Source organism: Macaca nemestrina, chromosome 2 (genome assembly GCF_043159975.1).
Source record: "Macaca nemestrina isolate mMacNem1 chromosome 2, mMacNem.hap1, whole genome shotgun sequence".
In the NCBI taxonomy this organism is placed as follows: domain Eukaryota; kingdom Metazoa; phylum Chordata; class Mammalia; order Primates; family Cercopithecidae; genus Macaca; species Macaca nemestrina.
In genome coordinates, this window is record NC_092126.1 from 152,213,822 (window position 1) to 152,236,781 (window position 22,960).

At 51.6% G+C, this 22,960-nt stretch overlaps 1 protein-coding gene across 2 annotated transcripts in view; it reads right to left on the reverse strand.

Annotated features, from left to right (window-relative positions):
* LOC105477739 (nucleoporin 210) overlaps positions 1–22,960 on the reverse strand; it is a 106,082-nt gene that overhangs the window by 31,335 nt on the left and 51,787 nt on the right. For both annotated transcript variants that reach the window (XM_011734435.2, XM_071092243.1), the window contains exons 14-20: positions 19,528–19,673; positions 13,550–13,771; positions 11,180–11,353; positions 6,257–6,449; positions 5,898–6,004; positions 4,439–4,543; positions 4,238–4,339 (exon numbers count right to left, since the gene is read on the reverse strand). In XM_011734435.2, coding sequence (XP_011732737.2) covers positions 4,238–4,339; positions 4,439–4,543; positions 5,898–6,004; positions 6,257–6,449; positions 11,180–11,353; positions 13,550–13,771; positions 19,528–19,673 — 1,049 coding nt within the window. The remainder of the gene's footprint in view (positions 1–4,237; positions 4,340–4,438; positions 4,544–5,897; positions 6,005–6,256; positions 6,450–11,179; positions 11,354–13,549; positions 13,772–19,527; positions 19,674–22,960) is intronic.

Genomic DNA, 22,960 nt, shown 5'->3' on the forward strand with positions numbered 1-22,960 from the left:
GGGGCTTGTCTATCTCTGTGCTGCTGCTCAGCAGCTGGAAAAAGCCACAGCCACGTGTAGACATCCCTCAGAAACAGCCGCCTGCAACTGTTTCTGAAGCAACCAGGACCTGCTGCTGACGTCAATACTCCCTGGAAAATTCCTCCCGCAGGCTTCAGAAGAGACCAGAGGAACCAGGGCCCGATTGGAGTTGCGAGGGTCTTTGGCACAAGCCTGAAATGAAGGGAGGTGAAGACCCCAGTGGGCAGGGCGCCTCCATGGAAGGAAACTTCTGGACCAGAGCAGTTCACAGGGCCTGTGGCACGGGCTGCTGCTTGCCATAGGGGAGACTCGTCCCGGGTCCTGCCTGCAATAGGCACTCTGTGTCACTCAACCAGGCCAGGGGCCATTCCACAATCCAGAAAGACAGTGCCAGAGCTCTCCTGTGGCCACGTGTAAAACAGAACTGCAGAGACACTCCTAGAATCGCAGCATTTTAGGATTCAAGAGGGGTTTAAAGGTCTCCTGGGAGACTTGACTCCCATGCTGGAATCCCACCTTGAGTCTTTCAGACAAGTGTCCCAGCTTCTGCTCAAATGCCTCCAGAGACAAGGAGCTCACTATCTATAGCGGCAGCCTAGTCCATCACCAACCTCGAGGAACTCTTGTTCCTGGAGAAAAGGTCTCCCTCTGGTCACAAGTCTACCCTCAGGGCTTGCACAAAATGATAGGTGCAAGGTAAATGTGAATGAGAGCGTGCCCCGGTTTCACCGGCACTGTACACATTTTCCCTAACTTGGAACTCCCCTCTTCTTGGTAACGGGGAAGTTTTTATTAATTTCTAAAAGTAAACAAAACAAGGCATATGTCAAGCAGTCAGAATTAAGGTGTAAGGTTCTCACTGGCATGGCTGGAGGAAGAGCTGGGGAATTGTTCTTTCTTCTATGAGGGGATAAGAATGCTTAGGGGACACTGCCTGTGGTCTCAGGCTCCTCGCCTCCTCCAGCGTCCTCCAACCACAAGCGTGTTCCCAGGTGCTGAGGGCGTCCTGCCATCCAAGGGTCTGCCTCTGGGAAGAACATGAACAGCGGGACTCCCTCCCCCTCCCCGAGGCACGGCACTGAGAAAGCATCCTCTATGCAAGACAGCTGGAGATTAACATCAAACACTGAAGGAAGGTTTTCAAAATCACCCCAAACACCAAACAAAAAAACTGAATTAAAAAACTTATTAAACAGGGGGTGTTTCACACAAAAATAGAGATCTCTATTTTCTCTTGAAAGGGCTCACACCCCCACACGTCAAAAACCAGCCGGAGGTGCCAGTTCTGCAGGACAGTGTAAGGAGGCCACAGACTTCCCCATGAAACACACACACAGCTGTTTAAAATCTCTGGGATGATTCCAAGGGCACACAGCAAATGAAGAAGCGTTTACTGGAGAAAACCTGCTAACATCTGGGAAGAACAAGGGTCTGTAGAATGTGAAATAAGATGCCCGTCCTCCCTGACCTCCACCCCAGCGAGGTGGAGCTCCACTCCCGACTGGTTCCTCCAAGATCACAGGACTCCCTCACCCCCAGCTCTCGGCCAGGGGATTTGTTTCCTAGGAGGGGCAGGTGTCAGTTTTTCTTTTCTTTTCTTTTTTTTTTTTGAGACGGAGTCTCGCTGTGTCGCCCAGGCTGGAGTGCAGTGGCCGGATCTCAGCTCACTGCAAGCTCTGCCTCCCGGGTTTTTACGCCATTCTCCTGCCTCAGCCTCCCGAGTAGCCGGGACTACAGGCACCCGCCACCTCGCCCGGCTAGTTTTTTGTATTTTTTAGTAGAGACGGGGTTTCACCGTGTTAGCCAGGATGGTCTCGAACTCCTGACCTCGTGATCCGCCCGTCTCGGCCTCCCAAAGTGCTGGGATTACAGGCTTGAGCCACCGCGCCCGGCCAGTTTTTCTTTTCTTATCATGCCCCCAGCTACAGCTTGCTGAGACTGAGTCCCAGGAAAGTGGGCTCAGAGGTGGGGGCTTCCATCTTCCACCCAGACCCCATTCGTGGGATGAAGGCTCTGCCTTGGGTGCAGCACCCGTGAGAATACTGGGGCCTGGCCGCCCTTCCCTGGCTCGTGGGGTGGGGTTTCCTGCTAAGAGAGGCCAGCCGAGGAACACTGGGGCTGCTGCCCCACTCACCAAGGGCCCAGCTCCTAATGTGCTGGTGTCACCAGAGAGAGATGCACCACTGTGCCCAGCACCATAGCTCTGGCTCAGAGAGTTTGCCTGGAAAAGCAGCTGGTGCACAGGGGCTAAATGCACTCAGAAAACAGAAGGTGTGAGTTGCTCCTAAAGGAACTGAATTCATGTGCAACAGAGCTTGGAGAAGTCCAAGCCTAAGTGCACTCTCCAAAACAGTGGAGGTTGTGCTGAAAGGCAACTGGGAGGTGACAGAGTCCGGGAGGTGTGGACTACACTGGAGGCTGGTAAGTTTGCCAGAGAGAAACAGAAAAAGAGAGAGCTGGGGCTGGGCGCGGTGGCTCAAGCCTGTAATCCCAGCACTTTGGGAGGCCGAGACGGGGGGATCACAAGGTCAGGAGATCGAGACCATCCTGGCTAACACAGTGAAACCCCATCTCTACTAAAAAATGCAAAAAAACTAGCCGGGCGAGTTGGCGGGCGCCTGTAGTCCCAGCTACTCGGGAGGCTGAGGTAGGAGAATGGCGTAAACCCGGGAGGCGGAGCTTGCAGTGAGCTGAGATCCGGCCACTGCACTCCAGCCTGGGCGACAGAGCGAGACTCCGTCTCAAAAAAAAAAAAAAAAAAAAGAGCTGGGAAGAGCTCTCCTGGAGTCAGAAGGGAATTACTGAAGACAGTGGAGCAATCAGCCTCAATTAGTGGAGCTCAACAGTTGAGTGGTCAGTGAAAGACAGTCAAAAAAAGCCCTGCAAAGGCCACAGTCATCCCAGAGCAACAAAGGACACACCAAGGTGTTACCCCTAAGAGCAATATCAGAGACTTCTTACTGGGAAAAAGTGTGTGTGCGTGAGTGTGTGTGTGTTCAGCAAAATAACAAGACCAGTCACTAAAGAAGTAAACAAGCAAATAACAGTAACAAGCTCCAACGTGGGGATTGGGGATCAGTACCCAGAGTTTCTACAATACATTACCTAAAATGTCCAGTTTCCAACAATTATAGGACATGAAAACAAATAAACAAACAAACAGGAAAACATGACCCGTACTCCAGAAAAAAGGCAGATGACAGAAACTGTCTATGAGGGCCACCAGAGATCAGATTCACCAGGCAAAGCCTTCCAACCAACCAATGATGAAGGGAGTAAAGGAAGATTTGATAACAATGTCATATCAAACAGAGAATATCAATAAAGAGGTAAAAGTTAGAGGAAAAAAAGAACCAAACAGAAATTCTTAAGTTGAAAAGTATAGTAGCTGAAATGAAAAATTCACCAGAAGGGCACAAGAGTAGATTTAAACTGGCAAAAGAAAGCATTAGCAAACTTGAAGATGGACTGCCATCTTACATTAGCAATATGAAAAAACATAAACACTTAAAATAACATAATAAAAGCAGAACACTAAATTCTTCCATGCCATAAGCACAGCTAAGTCAATGCTTGCAAGAGTAGGGAGAGGGTCAAGAGAGAAACACAGGAAAATAGAGAAAGGTCAGATATCTTTTAAAAGCAATTTTCTTTATGGCTGTTACAGTGCTCCTTATGGAATAATATTTTAATCTTAATTAAAGGATTGATTGAAAGGGAACCATTAGGTAAATAACAGTTTGCGGACATGGAATAAAAATCACAAAAGTTTCATGAGAATGACTAAAGTTGTGGAATGAATCAGAGAATCTAAGTGCCAGCTTTTGTTTTTATGAAGACAGGGTCTGGGTTTCTCACCCAGGTCTGTTGCCCAGGCTGGAGCATGACCTCTGCTCAATGCACCCCTCAACCTCCTGGGCTCAAGCAATCCTCCTGCCTCAGGTTCTTGTGTAGCTGGGACCACAGGCCTGTGCTACCATGCCCAGCTAATCTTTTGATTTTTCTTATTGGTTTTGTAGAGATAGGGGTCTCACTATATTGTCCAGGCTGGTCTTGAACTCCTGAGCTCAGGTGATCTTCCTGCCTCGACCTCCCAAAGTTCTGGGATTCCGAGTGTGAGCCAAGTGCTAGCTTTCAAAATAATCAATCAATTAACCATGCAACGGCCCAGATAAGGACTGAAAACCAACAGTGGGGACTGATGGCCCAAGCTTACCATGGCGACACCCCTGGCCTCCTGGTAGGCCACCTTGACAACATCTGCAGTGCTGGTGTTGAGAAAGAAGTAACCTGAGCCTTCCCTGACACGGAGCTCCGCCTGCAGGAGGTAGATGCAGGGAGGGTTGGGCCGCATGTGGGAGGGCGAGGAGTCCCCCCATGGGTCTCGCCCAGGAAGGTGGCAGGGCAAGGACGGTACCTGGACGCCAGGGTGGTTGTAGATGGTCACCTCTTCTGGGCTCACCCTCACGTCCTCCACCAGGATGAGCTCTATGGAGGCTGACACAGGCACCAGAGGGTCATGCTGAAGGGCAAGGGCAAGGCCATCAGATCCAGGAGGACATGATCAGGCCGCCCCTCAGGAAGAGCAGGCCAAAGGCCCTAGGGCCTGGCCTTTCTCCCGGCCACAAGCCCCTGGTACTCCTGAGCCCAGAAGAATGGCCACAGACCCTTTGAGGCCTCCCTTCAGCCTCCTGAGGTGGAGTGAGTTGCTGGCTTCTCCACTCCAGATTGAGGAGGGGTTTGGCAGCAATCCAGCTTAGAAGACACCACCCCAACCCACCAGGCCCCAGTGGTTGGCAACTCACACACACGCCCTGCCCTTCAGGACCTCACAGCAAAGGGCCAGCTTTGGAGTGTGTGGCCGCCGGCCAGGCTGGGCATTGGGGAAGTGTCCCCTGGAAGAGTGGCCAAGGCTGGCTCAGGAGAGGAACCCTCATCCCCTAGGGTGGCACATGACCCACCAAGCTCTGCTTCCCACCATGTGTCACACAAGGGAGCCACCCAGATCTGAGGTCCCCAGAAGGTCATGTGTTTGAGCACCTCCTCAGGGCCACAGGTGTGCCAGGCACTCAGGGTGCAGCAACTGCCCGCAGGGAGAGGTGACTCCAATGCACGGATGGAAGAGTAAGAGTCAATGACAGGAAGGTGTGCAGTGTGGGTGACAAGGACCAGGAGGGTGTCTGCAAGGGAGAGCAGCTCTCAGGGGAACAGAGACTGCAAGGGGAGGAAGCCTGAGTGACTCAGCAATGGGGGGTGGGGGGACATCAGGGCAGAGGGAGGAAGTGCAAAGTCCTGGGGGGAGCATGTCAGGGTGCTCAGGCATCAGGCAGGAGGCCATGATGCCCCCCCACTCCCAATCAAGGGACTCCTGGTGCCAGTGAGGACTGAGCCATCAGGGACAGGCACAGGTGTGCCCCTTCAGCGACCACCTCCCTCCAGGCCAGCCTCCCCAGTGCTGCCCCCATAGGGCCCCAGCCTCTTTCAAAGTTTGCTCCCAGGAGGACAATACAAGTGCCTCATCCTAGCATTTAGGGGCCCTGGGAATCCAGTCCCACCTTCTCCTTCCAGCCTGTACCTGCTGCCTCCACCGTATTCAAGACCTAAGTTTTCTTATGGCTATACCCCCCATGAGGTGGCTGTCATCCAGGAAGGCCTGTTCTTGAGGAGCCCTTCCCATTCCCACCTCCAATGTATCTATTGGTCCCCTACTATTAATAGCAGTGCCTCTCCTAGGGCCTCCAAGAGGCTGGGGTTGGGGAGCGGCGGTCGAGCAGACAGTGACTCAGGACACTGTGACACCCAGTGGAATTTAAGCAGAAGTAGGAGACTTTGCTCCACTACCCATAGCCCACCCACCACTGGGCCCTGGGAGATACCGGCTGCTTTGTTCTGGCAGCGCTGAGGTGGGACTCCTGGTAGCCAGTGGCAGTGGCAGTGATGGCTGTGGTTCCTGATGCCTCGTGAACCAAAATGGCCTGCAAACCTGAGACCAGGAAAAGGGAAGCCACCGTTGGATGTCTGCCCATCACCACCCCTGAAGCAGCCCCTCCCTCCTTCTGATTTGCAGTTTTGAATCCGAAAATAGAAAACTGTGTATGTTGAAACTACGTGGATTGTTAAGAGTTAACAGGACCTAAGCGCAGATAACTAAGCTCCCACAGGTACGGGCCCACCTTGGCAGGCTTCCTGTCTAGTCTCTGTTCTGCCTGGGCCATTGGGCTAGCGCCCAGCTCACCGTGCAGTTTCTTTTGGCCACTCTCATCGTCCTGGGACACCAGCTGCATGGGCAGCTCAGGCTCGATGCTGGCCAACACTGGCCTGGTGGACTCCCACTGGATGCTCAGAGAGCTGAAGTTGTCGAACCGGCGGCCCTCCTGGTCGTAAGCAGCCAGATCCAGCAGGGGGTTGCGGTGGCTGGAGACTGGGACCTGCAGGGGACACAGGTCAGATGCTGTGGTCACACCCAGGACTAGACCTGGACATTGACCACACAGTGCACTCTGAGGCCAGCAGCTGCCCTGTGGGCTCTTGGGGGTGCTGGTGAGGGAATGGGATGAGCCAGAAAGCAATCCTCACTATTGCCACCCACCAGGTCCCACCATGGCCCTGTCCAAGCTGGCTTCTGGCTCCAGACCACAGCTCTCAATGGAATGAGAACCACTAGGGGGCCTTCAGCAACAGTGGAGGCATTTCTGGCTGTCCCTACTGATGTGTCAGGGGGTTGCCACTGGCATCTAGTTGGGAGAGGTCCATGATGCTGCTTAACACCCTGTAATACACAGGACAGCCCCCTACAGGACCTATTTCCCCAAGTGTCAACAGTGCTGAAGCCGGGAACTCCCACCCTGACCTACTACTGTGGGCAGGCTGCTCTCCTTCCCCTCTGCCCTCACCTTTCCAAATGATTGCCACCCCCCACCCAGGCACATGTCAGTGCCTCTAGGATGGCCCCACTAGGGGTTTCACAGGAATGCAGATTCCAATGCCTAAGATGTCCCAGAGCTACCAGGTTTGCACAGCTCCTTTCAAAGTGGAATACTCGCCCGATCCTTAAATGTCCCCGGAAGGTGGGAGAGATCATCCCCATGTGAAGGAAGCACAAGCCCAGGCAGGGAAAGGAGCTCATCCAAGGAGGTTTGGGATGGGAGCTCCAGGCTGCAGGTCCAAATCCTGGATTCCCACCACTCTGGCATGATCTCTTGCTCCCTGAGAAGACTCTCCCCATAGAAACCGGCTGAATCAAGCCTCTTTCCTGTGGACTATCCCCTCCTTCTCTGGCCACATGGCATGGGGGCAATGTGGGCAGGGCCACAAAGCAGAGGCCAAGTGTGACTGACCCCACAACTTGGACTGAGTCCCAGCTCTACCTCTCAGTGCCCAGGCAAGTTATGAACTCCTTGAGCCTCAGTTTCTCCAGCTGTGACACACAAAGCACAACCAAGCCCACCTTGTAGGATGTGGATTTAAATATGGGGACTGCAAGGGCATTTTAGAGAGCCTTCCTACACGTGGGTAGGAAGGGGGGCAGCCATGAGTGTCATTCACAAACGGCCAGTTTTCCATTCAGGGAGAGGGGGGTCCCACAGAAAGAACTACCCTTCTCTCACCCTCTGGTTAGAAGTGACCAAGGCACGGCCGGGCACCGTGGCTCACACCTGTAATCCCAGCACTTTAGGAGGCCGAGGCGGGCGGATCACGAGATCAGCAGATTGAGACCATCCTGGCTAACACGGTGAAACCCTGTCTCTACTAAAAATACAAAATAATTAGCCGGGCGTGGTGGCGGGTGCCTGTAGTCCCAGCTACTCGGGAGGCTGAGGCAGAAGAATTGGCGTGAACCCGGGAGGCGGAGCTTGCAGTGAGCCGAGATCGCGCCACTGCACTCCAGCCTGGGCGACAGAGCAAAGAAAAAAAAAAGAAGTGACCGAGGCACTTGCTCTAGCCAGTGAAATGTGAAATGGGACTAGGGGGAAGCTTCACTGCCAGATCCCGACCTGCCACATTCCCTTTCTCTCCACAGTGGCACCTGCCATAATCAACATGGTAGCTGCTCCACAGCCCATGTTTTGGAACGAAGACTACAATGACACAAAGCAGGGTCTCCCAGCCAACCAGAGAGGCTCATGCAGCATGGGCAAGAGGTGAGCTTGTGCCATGTGAAGCTATGGGATGTGGGCTTGTTTGCTGTGGCAGCCTGGCCGGGCCCAGCCTGTCCGACTGATACAGTCACAAAACACCCTACCTGCACCATGAGGGCTCCTCTCAATTCCTTTTAGCTCTCTTGCCCCCACAGAACACTTGATTCAAGCAGGCTACAAATTCTTAATCCACGCCCTGCTCAGAGTAGGCCAGCACCATCAGCAGGCATGCAAAGGTCTCATCATTATTCATAATATAGAAGCTGGGAGTGTTGGCAGAGGCTGCAGGGACCTATCCTAGGTGCTCCATGGCTCCCCCAGATGCAACCCAGGCTGGAAAACCAATGCTCTTCCAGGGAAGGAAATTGACACTGGCCAAGCACATGTGCAAGCTAGCTGACCCATTTGAGGCAACAACATAAACTCCATTTTACAAACAGAGAGGCTGAGGTCCAGGGACATTAAATGTTAAATGACTTGTCCAACGTCACACAGGTTTAGGGGTGGAACTCAGTTGGTCTGATTTTAGAGCCCAAGGACCTCCCCTGACTCAGTGTGGTCAATCTCTGGTGTCTCATCTGGGGGCAGCCCCACTCAAGTCCCTAATCAGTCCCATGCAACTGGTGCCCACCCACAGTGAGCGGGTGGGCACCACACACTAGAGGATCTGCTCGGAGGGCCAGGGTCCATCTTGTCATTCTGATCAGTCAATTCCATTCTGGTGTCTCTCCTCACCAATAATTTAATCTGCAAACACATCTTGGGTAGCTTCTGAAGTTGGAGAGTATAAAATTACCTTGATCCTGCACCCAGGCTGCATTGCAGGGATATATCTTTCTCAAAGTTCCCTAATGACTGGCTAGGCATGGTGACTCATGCCTGTAATCCCAACACTTTGGGAGGCCAAGGCGGGCAGATCACGAGGTCAGGAGTTCGAGACCAGCCTGACAAATATGGTGAAACCGTGTCTCTACTAAAAATACAAAAATTAGTCTGGTATGGTGGTGCATGCTTGTAATCCCAGCTACTCAGGAGGCTGAGGCAGGAGAATCACTTGAACCCGGGAGGCGGAGGTTGCAGTGAGCCGAGATTGCGTCGCTGCACTCCAGCCTGGACAACAGAGCGAGACTCTGTCTCAAAAAAGAAAAAAAAGAAAAAAAGTTCCCTAATGAGACTCTAAATTGCCAGGGTCACGCCTGAATGGCTGGCTGGTGGCTCAGGAACCTGAGGACTGATGGATCACACAACTCCTCCATGTTTGAGGTCCATTATTTTCTGGCGACATCTATGATGTGCAAAGCCAAATCAGAGTCAAGCCCTGCAGCCATCATATTTAAGTCCAGGGAGACAACCCTGGGCTAAAGCAGAGGTCCTGGCCAACAGACAGACCAGGCACAATCCAGCCCCAACATGGCTCCCTCAGCTCACAGCCAACGCTAAGGACGGGGAAGATGCACATAGGTTTGATTTGTTTTTCTTTGAAAACGAGAAAGCTGGGCCAGCCTGGGGTTGAAGTGACTGTCCCTGAGCTGAGCAGGCTGCCTGTCCAGAGAGGACCTACTCTCCAGCTCAGCTACTCCCTGGCCAGTTCTCCAGCAGTGTGGCTTCTCCACCCATGAGTCTGCAAGAGTCAAGCATTAAGACAGGAGTGGCACATGCACAGTGCATTCGCTGGTTCACTCATCCACCGCTCCTAGTTACTGATCTCCTATGAGCCAGGGTCTGCTCTAGGACTCACAAAGAATAAACGGAGTGAGTTTCACAGTGTTAGATCGCAGTGAGCTCGCACATGCCCTCCTCAGAGCCCCATTCCGCTCCTCCTGAGCAGCCTCCTCCTCGCTCTGCTGTGTGCCCTATTTCACTTCCCTTGCAGCGCTTGCCACCTCTGATCCATCTTATTTGTGCATCTCCTGGTCTCCCTGTCATCTCCAGGAGGCAGGTTCCTTGCCTGTCCTGATGACCGTGCAATCCAAAACTCAGACCTGTGCCTGGCACAGAGGACATGCTCCGTAAGTACATGCTCAAGGAGTGAGGAGCTGCCCAACCCCCTCCTCTGAAAAGGGGCTGGGGGCTGGTGCTGGCCAGAGGGTGTCCCATGTCCCTTACACTGGACACACTCAATACCTTGGACTCTGAATGCCCTAGGGACTAAGGCATGGATGCGTCTCAAGTCCAAGGGGAGCAGACCTGTGGCTTCCCTTACCATCCCTGCCGTTAGACCCCCAAGGGACTTTCTTCCTCTCTTAACCCTTACTTCTGAAACACAGCCCCATGTCCCCCACATCATGGGGATGCTGCAGCTGGTCACCTCTCCTCAGTAGCCCGCACACCTGCTCTGACCCTACATACTCTGTCCATAGACAGCAAGCTGCATTTTAACACCCTCAAGGCACAGAAGACAACAAGATTTTTTTTTTTTTTTTTTTTTTTAGACGGAGTCTCGCTCTGCCGCCCAGGCTGGAGTGCAGTGGCCCGATCTCAGCTCACTGCAAGCTCCGCCTCCCGGGTTTATGCCATTCTCCTGCCTCAGCCTCCTGAGTAGCTGGGACTACAGGCGCCCGCCACCTTGCCCGGCTAGTGTTTTGTATTTTTTAGTAGAGACGGCGTTTCACCGTGTTAACCAGGATGGTCTCGATCTCCTGACCTCGTGATCCGCCCGTCTCGGCCTCCCAAAGTGCTGGGATTACAGGCTTGAGCCACCGCGCCCGGCCAACAAGATATTTTTAAACTACCAACTGCCAAACAAAGACAGGCAGCGAATGTGGAAGAGGACCCTATCTTCATCTGACACTGCCACTAGTAGCTGTGACTTTTGTATGTCCCTCACCTCTCCAAGCTGTGTGTCCCTTGAATATAAAACACAAATGAAACCAGCGCCCTCACAGGGCCAGCTGTTGAGACAAAGGAAGTGCAGCGTGGAGCTATGTCTGTTACAATGCTTGGGACCATGGGCAAGGCCACCAATGTCCTGCCCAAGCGGGCGGCACCCTCGCCTCCTCCTGAGCATACACCACACTCACCACCTGCTTGTTCTGCTGCAGCAGCGGACAGGACAGGTCTAGCTGGGGGCTGGTGTAGACAGGCGCAAGGGTAAGCCTGGACGGTGGGGCGCAGACAAACTTCACCACAGCAGGCTCCACCGCAGGGAAGGGGTTGGTGAGGCTGGGCTTGTTCCCCACCGACAGGGCGATGACCTGGTAGGGCACAGTGAGCAGTCAGACCCCCAAGCTTGAGTTCTCACTCCTTTCTGAGCTGTGCCACACCCCACCCCAGTACCCTCTGACTCAGTTTTCTCCTCTATAGGATGGGAGTGATGATGATACCCATGCCACAGGGTCTTAACAAATGCCCAGTGGCACACAGGTGGGAAAGCACTTCCTCAACACTTAAGAGGCTCTCAGATGGGAGTCCACGTGCCCTCTGCAAATGTCAGCCAGAACCATGGGCTGCTCCTATCTCAGGGAAGAGGTAGACTTGGTGAGGCTTCATGGTTTCCCAGGACCCTAGGAAAACCCCATGGTTGCATTAGCAAATTCACAAGTTCAAGGATGCTTCAGTGAGGAATCCATATGGAGGTGAAAACACCCATGGAATGAGGGACAGACGTGGGAAATGCATGCTGCAGAATGATGACTGGGGAAAGCCAATCAGATAGGAGCACTGCAGGACAACACCCAGGAAGAGCTGCAGCCTGGAGGCAGGGCCTGCCTGCTCACGCTCTGCAGCTCCAGGGGCTGCTGCAGAGAGGGGAATCCATGGTGCAAGAAAAGAGGGAAACCTGTCTGCCTGGAGAGCTGGGACCTCAGAAATCATATCCAGCTTCCTCTTTTTTGGAGCACCATGGCTCAGGGCCCATCTTGAGGTAGCACCCTCAGCCTCCTCAGATGACATGCACTTGATGGAGGACACGAGCCCCCACCTTTCCTGATCATGAGGCAGGACCAAGGGCAGTGTCCTCCCTGACTCCACGAAGGCTTTCTGTGTGCTCCCAGTGTCCCATGTGTCCCCTGTGGATTGCTCCCAATCCACAGAGCAATGGATTGGGAGGGCCCTAGAGGTAATGCCACTTGGGGGTCAAATTCCTACAGCCCTGAGAAGGGACAGGGATGGTGGGGTCATGTTAGGGATAAGAAATATATCCAACTTAATTCATGAGGAATTTTATTCTTCTTATTATATTACTTATTATGATGTTATTGTTCTTGTTGTTTTATTGTTTTTCTAAAACCACCCCACTGGTGAATGGGACCTATCACCAGGCACCTTTTCTGGCCATACCAGGGCAGCTGTGGCATGGCTGATGCCATAAGGGCACCGTGGGAGGCATGCATGTGCGTTTTATTGCCAATTGACATTCTTTGCCCTGCTACACATGCAGGAAATATACTTCACTTCCCAAAGAAATGGGCTCTCTCCCATCTTCCTGATTCCCGCCGAATACCCGTTTTGCTCTGGGCTTCCTGCCTTGGAAATGGAGCAGTAGATGCCCACCAGAAGCCCCACAAGCTCTCAGCCCACCCTCCCCAGGGAAGGAGTACCAGATTCCGAGGCGCCTGAATAGCAAGATGCCCTCCAGCCAGCATGTGGGGATTCAGGTCACACATGTGTTTTGTCTGGTCCCCTCAGCCTCCTCAGCTTTTGGTTTTCAGCATTAAAAAACTTAACAGATTATACAAAAAAAAAAAATTGTGGGCCGGGCGCAGTGGCTCAAGCCTGTAATCCCAGCACTTTGGGAGGCCGAGACGGGCGGATCACGAGGTCAGGAGATCAAGACCATCCTGGCTAATACAGTGAAACCCCGTCTCTACTAAAAAATACAAAAAACTAGCCGGGTGAGGTGGCAGGCGCCTGTAGTCCCAGCTACTCGGGAGGCTGAGATGAGAATGGCGTAAACCTGGGAGGCGGAGCTTGCAGTGAGCTGAGATCCGGCCACTGCACTCCAGCCTGGGCTACACGGCGAGACTCCGTCTCAAAAAAAAAAAAAAAAATTGTGATTTCCAGGTTATCCTCAAAAACCAAAAAGATGTGTCAAACCTGGGTCTATAGCCTCATTCATTTACAGCCCTGGAGACACTGGACTTGTTATCCCGAACTCAAAGCCTCCAGCTCTGGTTTGGTTAGTGGGGGATGCTGAAGCCCATGGAGGTGGCAAGCCACCCAACTGGCCTGTTCTACGAAAGCTGGCATAGCGGGAGGTCCCCATTGCCACACCTACCTAGTGTTCATTGAATTCCACATCACCACGCCTCAGTTTGCCTGTCTGTAAAATGGGTACAATGGGAGTGGTTTTCTCTCAGGGTTACTCCAAGGAGTAAATAAAATAATACAGAGAGAGTCATTTTCCACCCCTGCCTTAGGGCAAGGAGGGTCTGGAGCAGCTGCCCACTCACCTGCTCACCCAAGGCCTGACAGGTCACAAGGATCCAGTGTTGCTGATAATTCCGGGAGGAATGGGGGGCAAAGAGAGCCAAGCCGATGCTGTCAGTGTCCTCAGCGGTGACATTCTGGAAGAACTTGGAAGGCTCGAGGATCCAAGGTCTGGGACCTCCTTCAAACAGCATCTCCTTTGAGGAGCCCAGGGTTACCAAGGCAACAGAGGAGGGATCCACAGCCTGGAGATGGAAGAGGCAGAAGACTTGGCATTCTTCTAAGGCAGCACGGGCAGGAGCCGGGCATCCCAGCCCCGCATCCTCACCCTGCTTGTGGGGCCCAGTCTCCTGTTTGAAACTCATTCTCCTCATCTGCAGCACTCATGGGGATAGTTGCAAAGACCCAGAGGAGTAGGGTGTAGATAGAATTAAGCCCTCACTCTGACAGACTGCTGGAGGGTGTACATGGATTTGCCTCTTTTGTCAAACAATCTGGTAAAAGCCTTGAAAATACCCACAGCCCTGGAACCCAGGAATTCCCTATCTGGAACCTAACCTAATAACACAATGGAGAGAAACATGTCAATGCACAGACAGATGTTCATCACACTATTATTTCCCACAGCAAATAACCAACAATAATCTACACTCCAGCACAAGGGGCTCAGTACACGTAGTGTTTCCCAGTGACAGAACCTTATGTGGGCCCCCAAAGCAGTCTTCACAAAGATCTACAAGCGCAGGATACACATCTGATGGTGCAGTTGGATCACAACCATCTTGCTGTAAAAAGCATAAAACCATCCTAAAGAGATATCCACCAGGTGACCAAGGGAGATGCAGCCTGTGTTGTCCTCGCTGGCACCATTGCAGGTGGTCTGTTCCCTTCCTTCTGAGCCGCTGGGCTTCCCACACTTTGCACCATGTATGCACGAGCTTCGAGGGCGAGTCTTGTGGCACCTAGAACCATGCCTCGCACATAGCAGGTGCTCAACAATTCTTTGTTGAGTGAAAGTGAGTTGGCAAGTAAAACTGTGGTGGCCTTAAAGTACCCAGTAAACAAAGGAGGAATTAAAGTAATATTTCACACAAAGCTCTCATTTCCTCCACGGCCTAGGGCAATCATGGTGCCAAGGGCCCCATGGCCTCCCAGTGTGGGCAATGGCAGTGCTTAGATTCTATGTAACAGGGTGTCATTCCCAGTCAACCTCCAGGAAGACATGGGGACTCCACAGGAGGATCCCTCCCTCCAGTGACACAGCAGGGGTGCAGAGAGGAGGGATTCACCCTAAGGGGTCCCACAGCCCTGCTCTCCTTGACTCCCTCCACTGCAGAGGGTCCCACTGCAGTGACTGCCAAGTCCTCACTTGTCAATCTGCTCCCCGCTAGCCCCATCTACTATCCCCTCAAAGAGCTGCCCATGTGTCCCCTCCTAAGACAGAGATCTCACCCTGTCCCTTGTGCATTAAACTACTCCACAGCACCCGCGGCCCTCGGAATACAGGCTCAGCTTCTGTCCTAGGACTTGGGCTCTCCCAACCTGGCCCCAGGTCCAGCTTCAGACTAGTGGCATCCTTCTAGAGAGCCATGCTCAGCTGTCCCCAGGCCTTCACAGAGGCTACTCTCCTATCCTTGTCTCACTTAGGCGACCCCTCCTGACATTGCAGGGCTCAGCACACTGGCCTCCAGAAAGCCCTGCTTCCTCTCCCGCCCAGCGCCGACCTGCAGCCCAGGCGATTCTTCTCTGGGCCCCACTTCACCTGGTGCTCCTCACCCTGAAGGAGCTTCATGGCTTGGGGGTCTGATCAGGCTATAGACTCATGGAGGGTAGGGTGTGTCTATTTCCTTCTGCATCTATGGCATGATCTTAAGCACATGAGGAAGGAAAAACCTTATAAGAAAAATATTCCCTCCCCACCCACAAAAAAAAAAAAAAAAAAAAAAAAAAACCTCTTACCACATCTGCACATGGTGGAAGGGTCATGCTAGCTCTCTGGGTTCTTTTTTTTTTTTTTTTTTTTTTGGAGACGGAGTCTCGCTCTGTCGCCCAGGCTGGAGTGCAGTGGCCGGATCTCAGCTCACTGCAAGCTCCGCCTCCCGGGTTTACGCCATTCTCCTACCTCAGCCTCCCGAGTAGCTGGGACTACAGGCGCCCGCCACCTCGCCCAGCTAGTTTTTTTGTATTTTTTAGTAGAGACGGGGTTTCACCGTGTTAGCCAGGATGGTCTCGATCTCCTGACCTCGTGATCCACCCGTCTCGGCCTCCCAAAGTGCTGGGATTACAGGCTTGAGCCACCGCGCCCGGCCTCTCTGGGTTCTTTTAAAAGGGCACTAATCCCAGTCGTGAAGCTTCTGCCCCCATGATCTAATCACCCCTCAAAGGCCTCAGCTCCATTGCTGTGGGGGTCAGCGTTTCAACACACGTATTTTGTGGGGACACGAACATCCAAATTATGGCTATCTATAAGGAAGGAAGCCCTCACTAGTCACCAAAATCTGCTGGTACCTTTGACTTTAGACTTCCCAGCTCCTGAACTGCAAGAAAGAAATTTCTGTTGTTTATAAGCCACCCAGTCCAAGGTGTTTTGTTAAGGTTACCTGAACAGACTATGACTTTTCAAATGAGAATTCTGTCCTTTTGACTTGGTTTTTCAGTATGAACATTTTTTGAATCTGATACAGGCTATCAACTGTCTCTGGGCATCCCTCCCTGCACGTGTGTGCTCACACACAAACAATTCCAAGGGGCCCGTGGTGCCCCTGTTGAAATCCATCCCCGGACTCCACCTTCTACAGAGTCAGGCGTGGCCCCTGTTTCCTGCAGGAGAAGCACTAAGTATGCTCAGGGCCTTCATCTCTGCTCCTCTCAGAACTCCCCGCTGGAGACAGCAGCACAACCCAGTTCTGTGCACCACTCAGGCCTCTGCCTGAGCGTCACCTCCTCAGGCAGGCCTCTGCTGGGCCTGTCTAAAGCAGGGTCTCTCTTCCCCTGTCACCTCCTTTCCAGCTCAACTCTTCATCTCTGCCCCTGAGCCATCACTGGATATACCATCATTTGTGCATTTGCTTCTCTGTCTCTACTGGAATGAAGCTAGTCTGGGACCTTAAACAAGTTAATGTCTACAAGGCTGTTTCCCCAGCCTGTGAAATGGATACAATGATAATGCCTACCTCGCGGGCTACTATTGTGATTCAGGCGCTGGAATAAAAGACCTGAATATGTGACTAGCACATGCTCAATCAATGGCCCCTGCTGTTAGAAACTGTTATGATTATTAACTGTCATCCCCACTTTAAAGACAGAAAGGATGAATCCCAGCAGACGAAGACACTGAACCAAGCTAACCCAGCTAGTGGGCCCAGGTCTGTTCTGACTCTTGATCCCGTGCTCTTACCCAAATCTCGTGGCCACAACCAACAAAACCCCACTATGGGCAAAGCAGGCCACTGTATATCTTGCCAAAGATGTTTTCATGACCAGCCCAAAGTGAAAGAACTGTGCGAAGAAGCTGTGTGTCCTACAGTTAACAACCGGATGATGAGGAATTATCACCTTTGTGTTTAATTAATTCTCTCCCTCAGGCATAAAAGTATCATAGAACCCTGTGCCAAGGAGACAGGTTAACAATGCAGCTGATGAAGGATGCTCATGCACTGTGCAGGCTCCTCAGCTGGTGTCAAAGCCCAAATATTCCAAATATTCCTCATGTGCGACAGAGACATCAATTCCTCTATTGGGTAAGTCCCTGTCACTTGGCTTTTGTTCCTTGTAAATAAACCTGATCTTAACTGCTAACTAGGAAGAAGACAGATGAAGGGAGAAGAGACCCATATCCACTTTTCTCTATAATCTGTCCAATCAGGAAGCCACCTCACTGAGGGACACGTCCACCTTATCTTCATCCTTACATTCCAGCCCAGGACTGTGAGCTCAGCTTCTGGTTTCTGCTGCTCCAGCCAAACGCCCTGATAATCCAGAGCCAGGAGGGGCCCTGAAGAACCCCTCTCCAGGCACCTGGTGAAACGCTCTAGCTCCCAGAAGGTGCGCAGGGCAACCCCAGAATGCCTGCTGTTCTCAGGGATTTCAACTCTCTCCACTCTGCTCTCTGACGCTCACCTGCCGCAGTGCTGTGCTTGAGTGGGGGTGTGGGGGCAGGTCTTGATCTCCTCATTTTAAACTTCCACCCCCATCACCCCTCCATGCTCTACTTTTTCCATGGCAAGCAGAGGCAAAATACATTCTTTGCTTTGTTTATGGTCGTCTCTACCTCTCTTTGCCAGAATGTCACTTCATGGGGACAAAAGTTCTGTGTTTTCTGCCCTGGTGCATCTCTAGGGCCTGCTGCAGAGATTACACAAGTAAGTATTCATGCCTGCGTGCTGAAGGATGAGGAGCAGAGCTAAGCCTCTGATCACTAACGGACATTTGAGAAGTGTCTGCTATGCTTGCTCTGGAGATCAGGAGGCCTTGACTTCTGCCCTGGCTGGGTGACCTTGGACACATTTCCTCACACATTCATTCTAAACAAAACCACCCTTGGTTGGTGTCTGCTCTGTGCCAGACACTGAACCCAGGGCCAGGGGTTCAGAGATAAAAGATCCTAACATTGCCAGGCACGGTGGCTCATGACTGTAATCCCAATACTTTGGGAGGCTGAGGTGGGAGGATCATCTGAGGTCAGGAGTTCGGGACCAGCCTGACCAACATGGAGAAACCCTGTCTCTACTAAAAATACAAAATTAGCCGGGGATGGTGGTGCATGCCTGTAATCCCAGCTACTGGGGAGGCCAAGGCAGGAGAATCGCTTAACCCCGGGAGGCGGTGGTTGTGGTGAGCAGGGATGGCGCCATTGCACTCCAGCCTGGGCAACAAGAGTGAAACTCCATCTCAAAAAAAAAAAAAAAAAAAAGAAAAGAAAAAGAAATCCTAACATCACCAAGCTTGCTTCCAATGAATGGGTGAGAGGAAGAAAAAAATGGTACAAACCATGAGGACCGGAGCTGTCTTTAAGGCTGACAATGGGAGCAGAAAAATGCAAGGACTGCCTGACCGTGCCAGGGAGGCTGAGGCTCCCCCAGGCCTGCCCTCCAGCCCTCCCTGGAAGGAGGAGCAGGAACTTCCCACCAACGAACCCTCTCTGTGCCTCCTGCATGCTCGGCAGGGTTCAAAGAAAGGGATGATTACAATCAGCAGCCTCCTGCATGGCAGCCCTCGTACAGAGCCTTCACACCCACCCCAGAGGAAGGCCCAGTTCTTTTTTACCCGTGTTTAATAACTAACCCTTCCTGAGCCTGCACTACCCCCTAGACTGTGTTCTGAGCTCATTCCATTTGTGAGCTCAGCAAATCCTCATCACGACCTCATGAGGCAAGAGCTGTCTCAGCCCCATTTTACAGGCAGGGAATGTAAGGCCCAAGAGTGGGTGGGGTCAGGCTGGACTCGGCTCAGGAGGGTGGTATGGACACTGAGGCTACGTGCTCTGCTCCGCACAGGCTGTGGCTACCACTGTCCTCAGATGAGAGGCAGGATGGATGGACACTAGGCCAGGGCAGATCCTCTCTGACCCCAGTCTTGGAGGTCTCAGCATTGCCATACCACAGGGCCGCTGTCCCAATTCTAGGACTCTACGGGGACCCTGAAGGTTAGCTCTGGAGTGGAGTGGAAGCACTCCCCTGTGACCCTTGCTGAACACACTTCTGAAGCCCTTGCAGCCCACACTCCTACCTTCATTGGGAGAGGCTGGCAGGTCGGTATCCTGCCAAGCCTGCCAAGCACTGTCTCGCGTAACCAGAGATGCCCACAACCACTGCCCATCAGGGAGGCTCTGCTCCTTCCACACAGATCCTGCTTTCAGCCAGAAATCATGGGAGAGGGAGCTGTGCCAAAAGCTATTTTGAAGGAATTGGGTTTATCACACAAATTTGTCAGAGCAAATGGGTAATTTGCATCTGGGAAGTAGTGGGCAGGGGAGAGGTAAAGGGCAGGGCCCCTGGCTCACCTTGAGAGGCAGGTAGGCAGCAATGGTGATTTTGGCACTCAGGTGCACGTGGCCATGTCTGTAGCTCACAAGGAGCGTGGTAGAGCCCTGGGCCTCGGCCTTTACCCGGACTCCGCTACAGTGCTCAGAGCCCGGCGGCAGCCTCCCTGCAGAAAGGAGAGAACCAGATAGTCACCCTGAAATCACCTTTTTTTTTTTTTTTGAGATGGAGTCTTGCTCTGTTGCCCAGGCTGGAGTGCAGTGGCATGATCTTGGCTCACTGAGACCTCTGCCTCTGGGGTTCAAGTGATTCTCCTGCCTCAGCCTCCCAGGTAGCTGGGACTACAGGCATAGACCACTACACCTGGCTAATTTTTGTAATTTTTTAGTAGAGATGGGGACTCGCCATGTTGGCCAGGCTGGTCTTGAACTCCTGACCTCAAGTGATCCATCCACCTCAGCCTCCCAAAGTGCTGGGATTACAGGCGTGAGCCACTGTGGCCAGCCCTGAAATCACCTTTGGTGGGGAAGGCACAACAGGCTGGGGGCACCCCTCTTTCATCCCAGGCTTGATCCTTGATCTGATTTTTTTTAACTAAAAATGTTTAATTCAGCCAAGCACGGTGGCTCATGCCTGTAATCCAACACTTTGGGAGGCTGAGGTGGGCGGATCACCTGAGGTCAGGAGTTTGAGACAAGCTGACAACATGGAGAAACCCTGTCTCCACTAAAAATACAAAAAATTAGCCAGGCATGGTGGCACATGCCTGTAATCCCAGTTACTCAGGAGGCTGAGACAGGAGAATCACTTGAACCCAGGAGGCAGAGGTTGCGATGAGCCAAGATCGCGCTACTGCATTCCAGCCCGGGCAGTAAGAGTGAAACTCTGTCTCAAAAGAAAAATAAAAATGTTTAATTCACGGCCAGGCGCGGTGGCTCACACCTGCAATCCCAGCACTTTTGGAGGCTGAGGCGCGCGGATCACCTGAGGTCGGAAGTTTGAGACTAGCCTGACCAACACGGAGAAATCCCATCTCTACTAAAAATACAGAATTAGCCGGGCGTGGTGGCGCATGTCTGTAATCCCAGCTACTCGGGAGGCTGAGGCAGGAGAATTGCTGGAACCCGGGAGGCAGAGGTTGCGGTGAGCCAAGATCGCACCACTGCACTCCCACATAGGCAATGAGGGAGCAAAACTGTTTCAAAAAAATAAATAAATAATGTTTAATTCACATAAGTATATAATTCACAATGATTTTTCCACATACTGGATCCACCCTATAGGCAGCACCCATATCAACAAACAGAATATTATCTGTACCCCCAGAATCTCCCGGAGACCCTTCTGGTATCTGGCCTCTCCCTAAAGGAAAACCACCCGCCTGGTGCCACCAGCACAACTGAGCCTTGCTTGGTATGGTTCCCATAAAGGGAGCCACGGGCACAACTCTTTTGTGCCTGGCTTCCTCACCTCAGCAGTGTTCATGGGATTTCTCACTGGTCACACTTGAGGATCCTTTGTCCACATTCTCCATATGATTCTGTTATATGAATATAGAGCAACAGACTGACCCATGCTATGGTGCGCATCTGGGTTTCTTCCAGTTTGGGACTGTGCTACATGGTATTGCTGTAAACATCTGGGCGCCTTCCTCTTGGGGGACACACCTGGGCATTTCTGTTGGGTGCATCCCTAAGAGAGGAAGTGTTAGGCTGCAGGGCGTGCATTTGTTTAGCTGTAGTCATTGTTGGTTGCTGTTGTCAAATATCTTCCCAAAGTGGTTGTGTCACTTTATACTGCTGCCAACGGCTGCCCTACATCCCTGCCATTATTAAATTAAGTTTTAAAGTTTTTATTTTATTTTATTTTTGAGACAGGGTCTTGCTCTGTTGCCCAGGCTGGAGTGCAGTGGCACAATCTTGGCTCACTGCAACCACTACCTCCTAGGCTCAAGTGAGTCTTCTACCTCAGCCTCCTGATTAACTGGGACTACAGGAGTGAGCCACCATACCAGGATAACTTTTTCATTTTTTTGTAGAAGCATGGTCCCATTATGTTGCCCAGGCTGGTCTCAAACTCCTGGGCTCAAGCAATCCTCCCATCTCGGACTCCCAAAATGCTGCGATTACGGGCATGGGCCACCATGCGCAATCTAAAATTTTATCTTAAAAAAAAAAAAATTGTTTTAAAAAAATTCTGATAAAATACAGGTAAGATAAAATTTCCCACCATAACACCTTTTGTGTGTATAGTTCAGTGGCATTAAGCACATTTATGTAGCGTGTGAATGTCGCTACTATCTGTCTACACAACTCTTCAACTTACAAAACTGAAACTCTGCACCCAATATACAGTAACTTCCCAATTCTCCTCACTCCAGTCTCTGACCACTACCATTATACTTCCTGTCTTCATGAATTTGGTTACTCTAGGTATCTCATATAAGTGGGATCATAAAGTATTTGTCCTTTTGTGGGGACAAAAGTCCTCAGTGAAGGACTGGCTTACTTCACTAAGCATGATGTCTTCAAGGCTCTTCCATGTTGTAGCATAGGTCGGAATTTCCTTCCTTCTTAAGGCTGAATAATATTCCACTGTATGGATAGACCTCATTGTGTTCATTCATTCTTCCAACGGTGGACACCTGGGTTGCTTCCACCTTTTGGCTATTGTGAATAACACTGCCATGAACATGGGTGCACAAACACCTCTTGGGGATCGTGCTTTCAACACCTTTGGATGTACACCCAGATGCGGGATTGCCTGCTGGATCATATGGTAACTCCATGTTTACTTTCTTGAAGAACCACCATACTGCTTTCCACAGCAGCAGCACCTTTCGCATACCCACCAGCAGCGCATAAGAGCTCCAGTGTCTTCACATCCTTGTCAACATTTGCTGTTTTCTGTTGTTTTGATTGCAGCCATCCTAAGGAGGGTAGTACTTTTCATTGTGGGTTTGATTTGCACCACTCTGATGATGAGTGATGTTGAGCATCTTCCCGTGTGCTGCTTGTCTGTGTATCAGCTTCGGACAAATATTCAAGTCCTCAGCCTACTGTTTGATTGGGTTATTGGTGTTATTGCTGCTGAGATGTAGGAGTTCTTTACATATCCTAGATATGAACCCCTTATACAATTTGCAGATGTGTTCTCCCATTCTGAAGGTTGCCTTTGTACTCTGTTGTGTCCTTTGATATACAGAACTGTTTTATTTCGTTGTAGTCAGTTTGTCTATTTTTAATTTGTAGCCCGTGCATCTGGTGTTATAGCCAAAAAATCAATGCCAATTCTAAAGTTCTGAAGCTTTCCTCTGGTTTTCTTTTAGAAGTTTTATAGTTTTCAATTTTATATTAGGTCTTTGATCCACTGTGACTTAATTTTTGTGTTTGGAGTTATGGAAGGGTCTAACTTCATACTTACACATGTGGATACCTGGTTGTCCCAGCACCA